This window comes from Cricetulus griseus, chromosome 8 (genome assembly GCF_003668045.3).
Source record: "Cricetulus griseus strain 17A/GY chromosome 8, alternate assembly CriGri-PICRH-1.0, whole genome shotgun sequence".
In the NCBI taxonomy this organism is placed as follows: Eukaryota; Metazoa; Chordata; class Mammalia; order Rodentia; family Cricetidae; genus Cricetulus; species Cricetulus griseus.
Window position 1 is genome coordinate 14,071,744 of NC_048601.1, and position 11,532 is coordinate 14,083,275.

The 11,532-nt window shown below is 45.1% G+C and overlaps 1 protein-coding gene across 11 annotated transcripts in view; it reads left to right on the forward strand.

Moving 5' to 3' along the window:
• Window positions 1-7,410, forward strand: part of Gpr19 (G protein-coupled receptor 19) — a 29,062-nt gene extending 21,652 nt beyond the window's left edge. For all 11 annotated transcript variants that reach the window (XM_035448679.1, XM_027429886.2, XM_035448684.1 and 8 more), the window contains one exon: window positions 5,734-7,410. In XM_035448679.1, the coding sequence (XP_035304570.1) occupies window positions 5,734-7,003 (1,270 nt within the window). In that variant the 3' untranslated portion in view covers window positions 7,004-7,410. The remainder of the gene's footprint in view (window positions 1-5,733) is intronic.
• Window positions 7,411-11,532: the final 4,122 nt, after the last annotated feature.

Here is an 11,532-nt window from a genome sequence, read left to right on the forward strand (position 1 = left end):
AGTTGTTGTTCAGTAACTGGCCCTGTAGAAAAGAGGAATAAAAAAAATCTGTCTATCTCTGTGGTGTGAATATATGTTAGTTAAGGTTTCTATGCTGTGAAGAGACACCATGACCACAGCAGCTCCAATAAAGGAAAACATTTAATTGGGAGTGGCTTATGGTTTAGAGGTTCAGTCCATTATCATCATGGCAGGGAACATGGCAGCATTGTGCTGGCTACATCTTGATATGAAGGCAACAGGAAGTGGACTGACTCAGTGGGTGTGACTTGAGCATATGAGGCCTCAAAGCCAACTCCACAGTGACAGACAGGCTTCCACTAGCAAGACCACACCTGCTCCAACAAGGCCATACCTCTTAAAAGTGCTACTCCTTTAGGGGATGTTTTCTTTCAAACCACCACATTCCACTCCCTGGCCTCCAAAGACTTATAGCCATATCATAATGCAAAATGCATTTAATCCAACTTCAAAAGTCCCCATAGCCTATTACAGTCACATCAATGTTCAAACGTCTAACGTTCAAAGTCTCTTTTGAGATTTATATACTTTCTTAACTTTAATTCTTTATAAAACTAAAATAACAAAGCAGATTACATATTTCCAACATAGAATGGCACAAGATACATATCGCCATTCCAAAATGTAGGGAAGGGAGCATAGTGAGCAAATACTGAACCAATGACAATCAGCTGGGCAAACTCCAAACTTTGCATCTCCATGTCTGAGGTCAAAATGCTCTTCAGATCTCCAATTCCTTTTAGCTTTGTTGACTGCAACACACTTTTTTCTCTTGGGCTAGTTCCACTTTCTGTTAGCAGCTCTCCTCAGCAGGTATCCCATGGCTCTGGCATTTTTAATATCTTGGGGTCTTCAAGGCAATCCAGCTTCATGCAATGGTCTCTTTAGGCCTCTATTTAGGGACATCCCTGACACATGCCTGGTCTCAGTGGGTTGATTCCATAACTCCTTTCTTCTATCCTTAACTCTAAACCCAGAACCACATGGCCAAAGCTGCCAAGTTCTGTTGCTTTCTGGGGCTGGAAGATGGCCTCCTTGTTCAGTTACATCTTCACCAGCTTTTTGGTTTTGATTGTTACCTTCATTGCCCAAGCTTGATTTTCCTTGAATTTTCTCTGTAGACCAGGCTGGCCTCAAACTCAGAGATCCACCAGCCTCTGCCTCCCAAGTACCAGGATTAAGGGGGTGCATTACCACGCCAAACTCTAAGCTTTTCTTTAATTCCCTTTTATAAGTTGGAAACCTAGCTGGGCGAGATCTTGCCCTGAAGTCACATCTCCCTTTATTCCATCCTGCTCAGCTTGCTCCTTTTCATTATAAATCTTCATTAGAGTTACCAGTAATAGCCACATGACAGGGTCTATACTAAGCTGTTTTGAGATTTCCTCTGCCAATGGAATTAATCCAAAACTCTTCACTTTAGCCTCAAGCAGATTTTTCATGATGCTCACCCAGATGGAGTGACACACCTGCAGAGGCAGCTCCAACTGTGGGACCTAGGGGAAAGCTTCAGGCGCCTTTACTTGTGAAACCCACTAGTAATATCACCTGCCTCTGAGAGTTACACACAGGCCATCCTTGGCCACAAGAAGTATTAACTATGGATAATATTAGTGTTGTCATAGCCCCACTGTAATCGAATTATCACTGCTATTTAAAATGACCTTAGGTGCTGAAGTCCATATTACCATTTTATAGGAAACATCCTAAACTAAATTATGTGAAAAACTAACATTCTAAAAATCCCAAGCTAAGATCAGATCCTTTCTTTCTTTCTTTCTTCCTTCCTTCCTTTCTTTCTTTCCTTCTCAGATTCCTTCCTTCCTTCCTTCTTTCCTTCCTTCCTTCCTTCCTTCCTTCCTTCCTTCCTTCCTTCCTTTCCTTATTAATTAATTAATTATTGGTTTTTCAAGACAGGGCTTCTCTGTTTAGCTTTGGAGCCTGTCCTGCCATTCACTCTGTAGACCAGGTTGGCCTTGAACTCAGATGGGCCTGCCTCTGCCTCCTGAGTGGTGGGATTAAGGGTGTGCGCCATCACCCCCTACCGCTGAATTTTTTAAAGTTTTTTTTTTTTTTTGCTTTGGAGACAGAATCTCATTATGTCATTCAAGTTGGCTTCAAATAAATCTTCCTGCTTCAGCCTGTCAAGTGTTGGTTTACAGGCATGCACTACCACTCCCTGATTAAAATTTTCAATAAAACTTAGATATAAGAATGGTTTTCCTAGCTGGATGGTGCACACCTTTAATCCCAGTACTCGGGAGGCAGATGGATCTCTAGGAGTTCGAAGCTAGCCTTCTACAGAGAAACTTGTAGGGCAGCCAGGGCTACATAGAGAAACCTCTCTCAGAAAACAAAAGAGAGCAGCAGCAACAAAAAAGAATCATCTTCCTATGTAGTGAGAATGCTTTTGAATATTTGTAATAAAATTTGTGGATATTTCAGGAGGAAAAAAGCCAATTGTTAGATTTTTCTTGTATGTGTGTATGGCATGAGCTTGTGTGTGTGTGTGTGTGTGTGTGTGTGTGTGTGTGTGTGTGTGTGTGTGTGTGTGTGTAGAAGCCAGAGGCTGATGTTAGGTGTCTTCCTCTGGTCTTCCTTACTTACTGAGATAGGACCTCTCACTGAAGCAGAGCTTGCCAATTTGGCTAGTCCAGCTTACTAGGTTGTCCTGAAAATCCTGTCTCTGTCTCCCAAGTGCTGGCATTATAGCCAGGCCTCCATGCTTTTAAGTGCAGTCTGGAGTCTAAGACTCCTGTCTGATACTTTGTGGCAGGCACTTCATCCAATGAGCATTTTTCCAGCTCCCTTACTAGAGTTTTTTAAACTCCCTAGGTGTGATGTTGCATGGTGTAGAAACTAACTAGGTCACTATGCAGCTCTGGTGGGCCTTGAACTCAGAGATCAGCTGCCTCTGCCTTCCTAGTGCTGAGATTAAATGCATGTACCTCTGTTCTTTGTGGTTTTTCTCTTCACCTGATTAGCGTCCAGTCTTCCTCCCTCCCTCCCTCCTTCTTCCCTCCCATCCATCATCCATCCATCCTTCTTTCCTTCCTGGCTTCCACTACATATGAGTTTCAGAAAGTTAAATGTGTAACTTACACAAACATGATGCACATGAAAGATTTACTTGCTTACTATTGAAGGAGATGCTGAGCTAAGTATGTTTCTAAGAGCATTTGGAGGAGTGCAGATTTAGAGGTATTGAAAGAAACGTCACCCTTAGAGTAGTATCAGCTGGTTAGATGCAAACTGATTAATGCGCTACAAGGCAGCAAGGGCCTAACTTTTGGAATTATTTGTCCAGCTACACAGGAATAAGCAAGTTAACATATAACTTCACAGTGTATCTATAACTTCTAAAATTACCATGTATAGGTGACCCTAGACATAGTTACTAATTAAACAGTCCTTTTATTTCAGAACCATTCCTGAAAGGCATTTATTTCCATACTAGCAGAGGCCTTTGAGAACTTTTACTTTGGGATGCCAGAATGACCAGGGGCAGGCTTTTCTCTGCTTTGGGGTAGACCTGTCTGAGGACACCTAAGCTGTCACTCCTCTGCCTCAGTGTGGCAGTGGAACTGAGTGACCAGTTTCACTGGCCTCTCTTTCAGCAGTCATGTTTTCCTCTATTCCTGTGGTCACCAGTGTCTCAGCTCCCTGTGGACACAGTGTCTTCTCTCCGCTCCCACTGAATTCTGCAGAGCAATGGTTGGCAGGAGTTTAAGTTCTCCGTCCTTATGGATCCAATTTAGTTAATACTTAACAAGCAATTACTAATGCAAAGTCCTCCAGTTAGACTCTGTGGGGCCTGGAGAAAAGAATAATATTTCCCCCAGAACCCAGAATTCAGCGGGGAGACAGAAGCATGGAAATCCATACAAAGTTGTGTTTCTTAATCGTGACTGAACACTAGGGTCACTTGGGGCACTGGAACATCCTGATGCCTTCTGCATTCCAGAGTCATTAAATCAGGATCCCAGGGCTGGGGGAAGGGACCCAGAAATCAGCATGTTTTAGAGGTTTCTGGGAGAGTCCAGTGTATTGCTAAGCCAGAGTAAAACAAACTGGGAACACTTAGTGAAGGATTAAGTGCTGAATCAACAGGGTGCCATAGCCATTCTAGACAGGCTCACCCACCTTCCAGTCACATTTCAGCCTACGAGTGAGGAAAGCACAGCCTTTCATTGATAGATAGCATGGGAAGTCTTAGGTCAATTTGGTTGCAAAGCACCTATGGAACATACACTTTTGGTGGCTGGAGAGATGGCTCAGTCAGTAAAGTACTGGCCATGCAAGCACAAGGACCTGGCTTGATCTCCCAGAACCCAATTGAAGGGCTGGCACTGCAGAATGGTCCTGTTGTCTCTGGAGCAGAGAGGGGACAGGAGGACTGAGACCTATGTACAAGCTGCAGTGGAGGGCCTCAAGAGGCGGCTCTGCTTAAGAGCTGTTGTTGCTCATGCAGCTACCCCAGCTTTGGTTCCCAGCACACATTGTGGTTTCTAACTGCCTGTAACTCCAGTTCCAGGAGATTCAAGGCCTTCTGACTGCTGAGGACACCAGGCATACACACATTGCACATACATACAAGTAGAAAAATGCTCATACACATAAATCTATGTGTGCCTATTACAGCTTACCCATATGTATTTTAAAATGTAACACAGAGGAGAGCGATTGAGGGAGACGCTGGATGTCCACATACAGACAAATGCACACACACACAAAGAAAAATATCTTAGGATGTGTGCTGCGAAGGAAGCTGTGTCCCTTAAGGAGAAAGAGGCCTCTGAATTTATCCTCTGTGCTATTTTACCAGGGTATTTTTCTCCCGTGCCTTTCTGAGGATCCTCCTTCCCTCCCCCCCCTTCTCTCTCTCCCTCCCTCCCTCCCTTCCCCCTTTTTTGAGACATTGTGTCTATGTCACCATACCTATCCCTAAACTCAGAGTTCTCCACACTCAGCCCAGTAGTGCACAAGTTCTAATCATTGACAAATGACCACCAAGCTCAGTGTCAAATACAGTGGATAGTCTTTTTGCTACTCCTGGGTAATACACACAAAGGACTGTAAGTTGGCTCACCACAGAGGGACCTGCATATCTGTGTTTACTGCAGCACAAGTCACCACAGCCAAGATATGGAAATATGGAATCAGTCAACAGATGAATAAAGAAAATGTGATATACACACGTGCACACACACATATATATATTCACACACATACATAAATGAGCACACTAGAGTCCTAGTCATCCATTAAAGAGTGAAATGATACCATTTACAGGAAAGTGGATGGAAGTGGAGATCCCAGTAACAAGCAACTCAGACACAGACAAGTATCACATTTCCTCTTATCTCTACATCCTAGATTTTGTGTGTAGGTGTGTGTGTGTGTGTGTGTGTGTGAGTGTGTGTGTGTGTGTGTGTGTGTGAGAGAGAGAGAGAGAGAGAGAGAGAGAGAGAGAGAGAGAGAGAGAGAGAGAGAGGACAGAAGCAAGATTGTCTGGGAGAAGAAAGAGACTAGTAAAAGAAGGGGAAAAGGGTTTGGAGGGTATATGTGGTCAAGCACATGACTTGCTTGAATGAAATGTCTTTATGAAACCCAGTACCAGGCGGTGAGTTTTCTGCAAAGACTTGTCTTGTTAGTAGGCAGCTTACATGACACCATTTTAACTGGAGGCTTCGTTCTTCTTGTCTTATTCAGAACTAAGAGGAACAGAGTGACTATGGTCTTTGCTCACAGAATGGATAACGACCAACCACCTGTGCTTGCTGCCACCCTGCTGGTGCCCCTTCAGAACCACAGCTTCGTGGAAGCAGCTGAGGCCCTGCTGCCCCATGGCCTGATGGGATTCCCTGAGGAGCATGGCTGGATGAACAACAGGACAGACCTTCAGTATGCACTCAACCCTGGAGAGGTGGCCACAGCCAGCATTTTCTTCGGCGCTCTGTGGTTGTTCTCTATCTTTGGCAATTCCCTGGTGTGTCTGGTCATCCACAGGAGCCGGAGGACTCAGTCCACCACCAACTACTTTGTGGTCTCCATGGCATGTGCCGACCTTCTCATCAGCGTGGCCAGCACACCCTTTGTTGTGCTGCAGTTCACCACTGGGAGGTGGACCCTCGGCAGCGCCATGTGTAAGGTGGCTCGCTACTTCCAGTACCTCACTCCAGGCGTCCAGATGTACGTGCTGCTCTCCATCTGCATAGACCGCTTCTACACCGTCGTCTATCCCCTGAGCTTCAAGGTGTCCAGAGAGAAGGCCAAGAAGATGATCGCCGCCTCCTGGATCTTACACGCAGCCTTCCTGACTCCTGTCTTCTTTTTCTATGGCTCCAACTGGGACAGCCATTGTAACTACTTCCTCCCTCCCTCCTGGGAGGGAACTGCCTACACGGTCATCCACTTCTTGGTGGGCTTTGTCATTCCCTCCGTCCTCATAATCTTATTTTACCAGAAGGTCATAAAGTATATCTGGAGAATAGGCACTGATGGGCGGACCCTGAGGAGGACGATGAACATTGTCCCCAGGACAAAGGTGAAAACGGTCAAGATGTTTCTCCTCCTGAATGTGGTGTTTCTGTTCTCCTGGCTGCCTTTCCACGTGGCTCAGCTCTGGCACCCGCATGAGCAAGACTACAAGAAGAGCTCCCTTGTCTTCACAGCGGTCACGTGGGTATCCTTTAGCTCTTCAGCCTCGAAACCCACTCTCTACTCCATTTATAATGCCAATTTTCGGAGAGGGATGAAAGAGACTTTCTGCATGTCCTCGATGAAGTGTTACCGCAGCAATGCCTACACCATCACAACCAGTTCAAGGATGGCCAAAAGAAACTATGTTGGCATTTCGGAAATCCCTCCCATGAGCAGGACGATAACCAAAGACTCCATCTATGACTCATTTGACCGAGAGGCCAGGGAAAAGAAGCTTGCCTGGCCCATCAATTCAAACCCACCAAACACTTTTGTCTGATTTCTAAGAATTCCTTCACTGTTATGTGCCAGAGATTAAAAGGCTTTAAATATAAAAAAGGAGTTTTACTTAGTTTTCACTCAACTGTTTTGTAAAGTGCTTCCATGGTTGACTGGTTTCTGTTCTAGTTGCTTTTTGCTGGTCAGTAATGCTCACACCATCAGATGCCCATGAGAAGTTCTTTCCTGGAGAAATGGCTCAGTGGTTAAGAGCACTGGTTGGTCTTTTGAGGACCCAAATTCAAACCCCAGCACCCACACAGCAGCTCACAGCCACCATTAGTTCCAGTTTCAGGGGATTCAGTGACCACTTTTGGCCTCTCTGGATTCTACACACTTGTGGTGCACAGGCATTTATGCAGACAGAACACCTGTGCACATAAAAGTAAAAACAAAAATGTGTTTGTTCGTCTGTTTGAAAGTTCTTCCGTGAATGGGGACAATGGCTCAGAGGGTAAGGGCTCTTACTACCAAGCCTGGCAGCTTGAGTTCAATCCCTGTAATCCACATGGTGGAAGGAGAGAACCAGCTCCTGCAAGTTGTCTTCTGGTCTCCATACAAGTATTGTGGCATGAATGCACTTGTGTGCACACACTTTATACATGTAAAAGAAAAATTAAAAACTCTTTGTTATTTTTGCTCTATCACCACGTCAGTATACACACTCTTCTATTTTTTGGTTCTTTCTTGCCTTATGTTGTTTTTCTTTTCTTCTCTCTACTGAATTTTTTAACTGTGGCCTCCTGTTCCACTGAAATCCCCCCATAAGTGGTACATTTCAAGAACTTGTGTTTCGAAGCCAAGCAACACAGTACACATTTGCTTGTTACCTCCTGAAAGGGGGGGGGGCACTGCCCATTGCCCATCCACTGGAGCCTGATGGAACTAGCTGGGAAGCCTCCTGTGATGGACTTAATCCTGCTTTGGGAGAGAACGGTAGAGTCATCTCCATTCCTTGCCTTTTCTTGTTTTCATCCTTAATCCAAGCAGCTGGTGAAGCCTTGAAAACTCATTGTTTCATTTATTGGTGGTGGTGGGGTGCCCTTGGAGAGATCAGAGGACAACTTGCAGGAGTCAGCTCTCACCTGCCACTTTGTAGGTTCTGGAGCTTGAACTTAGGTCATTAGGCTTGGCAATAGGCACCTTCTTCCACTGAACTTTCTTACTGGTCTAAGCCTTGAAATCAATGTACTATTTCCCCCATACCTGTGACCCATCCACACAGTTCCTAGGGCCCATACCTCTCTTCTCTAAGTCACCTTGAGCCAACCCTGCAGACCCATGAGGGCATCTCTAGTCAGACGTCCTCTTCTCTCTAGAATGAACCATGATTTGCTTCCAAACTCAAAACTGCCCTTTCCTGTGTGATTTAGGATTCGGCGCCTTTATTCCCAGGTGCACATTATTTGAAATCTAGCACTAGTACAGCTAGGAAGTTTTTTGTTCTTTGTTTTTTCTTTCTAAGCTGGGTATAGCACACACTCATATTTCTAGCCCTCTGGAGAATCAGGAGTTCAAGATCATCCTTGGGTACGTATGTGGTGACTCAAAGGCAATACACCACAAGGCAAAAGGACTTGGTTTTGATGAAATAAGGGCTTACAGACAAGCCTGGTTTGCATTTCCAGGAGTTGGTTAACACAAGCTGCATGTAATAACTCATCGTTTAGCAATCTACTTGTATTAGCTCATCCTCTCAACAATTCCATGATCTATTTATGGTTTTTGTTTGTGTTTTTTTATATTGGGTCTTTTTTATATTTTATATTTTATAGCCCAGGCTGGCTACATACTCAAGGCAATCTTGCCTCAGCCTCACCTGTGATGAGTTCATAATCGTCTCTATTTACCAGACGAGGAGACTGGATCTTCTCAGTGAGGCAGCTTGTCAGGTTGGAATGTGACAGCTGGCATTCTGACTCAGGCCCTGCTCCTGTGGCTCATTCCTTACCATTTCAGATGTCTCCTTAGAGAATATGAACTGCCCCACTGAGACATGCCCTGTTGGCCTGATCATGACGTTGGTAGACCCAAAAGGTCTAAAATAATCTGGCTGTTCCGGTAAGGTCAAGATGGAGTTGAATGAGCTGGCTCTCCCCTTTCTCTTGGCCATTGATTGATTCTTCAGTCTTAGATGTGGAATGTTTTGAGATCAAGAAGTTAGCCTCTTAAACACCAGTAAGACAAGATGTGTGACAAAGGACAGCAATGCAAGCAGTCACCTTAAATCACACCACTCAGGAGGCAGAGACAGCTAGATCCCCAGGTTTAAGCCATCCTGGACTACATAGCAAGATCCAGGCCAGCCAGGGCTGCATAGTAAGAGCCTGTCTCAAAAGCCAAGGCAAAACCCAAACAAAACAGTAAGATACTTGCTCTAAAACATCTACAGAAGTTGGACATGCTGACACACCCTTGTCATCATTACTCAGGAGGCAGGAGGACCTGGAATTTCAAGGTCGGCCTGGTGTACACAGTGAGCAGGGTCACATAGTGAGACTGTTCTCAACAACAAATGACAACAGAAATGCCTTCAGAAATGCTTTTGAGTCGAGATGCTTCCTTCAAAGAACCAATTCAAAAGACTAAAAATATGAAAGAAAATAAGATCTAGCACTCCCCATTGCCCCCCCTCTTCCCTCTTCACATGCTTGGCAGATGTCTCTGAAATGAGTCAGATGCTGCCTCACTCAGCCCTTGCGTTTTATGGTTCAGACTTTAAAGTAGAAAGGACCCTTCTAGTTGTTCCATTCATTTATTTTTGTTTGTTTTGTTTTTCAAGACAGGGTTTCTCTGTGTAGCTTTAGATGTTCTGGTACTCACTCTGTAGATCAGGCTGTCCTCAAACTCACAGAGCTCCACCTGCCTCTGCCTCTCTCATGCTGAGATTAAAGGTGTGCGCCACCACCAACTGGCACTTATTTAAGGACTGATTGCAGTGTGTGTGTGTGTGTGTGTGTGTGTGTGTGTGTGTGGTTTGTATTGTAGATGTGTTCAAGTGCCTATAGAGACCAGGAGAGGGCATCAGAACCGCCTGGGAACCCAACTCTAGTCCTCTGCAAGAGCAGCAAGTGCTCTTAATTGCTGAGTCATCTCTCGAGGCCCTGTTTATTTTAACTTTATTGTTGTTATTGTGTGTATGTATGATGTCTGTGCAGAGTCAGGCCAGGCTCACTCAGCAAGCGCAGCTGCTTTCCCAGTTTGCTTCTGTTCCTGTGATAAACACCATGAGCAAAAGCAACCTGGGGAGGGAAGGGTTTACTCCGTTTTACATCTCTCACAGTCCATCATGAAGGGAAGCCAAGGCAGGAGCCTGGAGTTGGAAACTGAAGCTTGCTCCTATGGCTTGCTCAGCCCAGGACCACCAGCCCAGGGGTAGCCTTGCCCACAGTGGTCTAGGCTTTCCCGTATCAATCATCAATTAAAAAAAAACACCCCAACAGATTGACTTCCAGGCCAGTCTGATGGAGGCATTTTCTCAGTTCAGGTTCTTTCTCAGTTCTGGATGGGAAGGGCCAGCTCCTGGAAGTTGACCTCCACACACCTGCTATGGTTCACCACTCGCCCACAAAATTTATTTTTAAATAAATATGGCAACTAGTTCTGTGTCTCTCAGGATGCACTTGTTGGAGAATAAACGTCCTAGCTGAGGACTGGGCTTGAAAGGATGCGATCTGCCTTTGTTCTAATTCTTCACAAGGAAAAGGCTGGAGAACCCCGACGCAGTTCTGCGAGACGCCGCCTGGTGGCGCTGTGCCTAGCGGGCAGAGCCGGCCTCTCCACGGAGCTGGTCACCGGAATTCAGAGACATCTTAACCACACAGGCAAGCTTAGCACCCATACTCAGCTGTGGGTTAATCAATCAGTGTGCTCTAAACATCGGAGGACATTCCTTAGCAAATAATGCCCGTTACAGGCGCGAAATCGCTATTCAAAATATTGTTTTAAATTCATTTTACAAATGTGATCATGCTTTAAAAAATCCCATAGATCACCAAACCGGCAGTGGTACCACCAGCCTCTCCGTTTTCTGTTCGCTTTCTTTCTTTTTAAGTCAGAATCTCCTATATCCTGGGCTGGCTTTGAATGAATTATCCTCCTGCTTCTGCTCCTCCACCCCCACCCCAAATTCTGGGATTACATCACTCCTGGTTTTATTCATTGCCGGCATCTGCTCAGAGAGCACCCTGCAAGCTGAGCTACACCCCACCCCTCTTCTGAGGCGTTCAGAAAATGTGCATGTTAACTTAGTGTGGAATGAACTCACTTTAGGCCCATCTCATTGACTGCAGACACTATAATTTTTTAATCTACTACAATCTTGGCAGTTCTGGACTTTTTCCAAATGTGGACACTTCAAGAGTGTTATATGTTCTTTCTCAGAAACCTTTTGTTAAAAATACTGTTTTGGGGTGCAGTGAGATGATTTAGTAGTTAAAGTTGCTTAACATCAAGCCGGGGACCTGAGTGATCTCTAAACCCACAAGGTGGAAGGAGGAAATAGATTCCCACAGTTTGAACTCTGTCCTC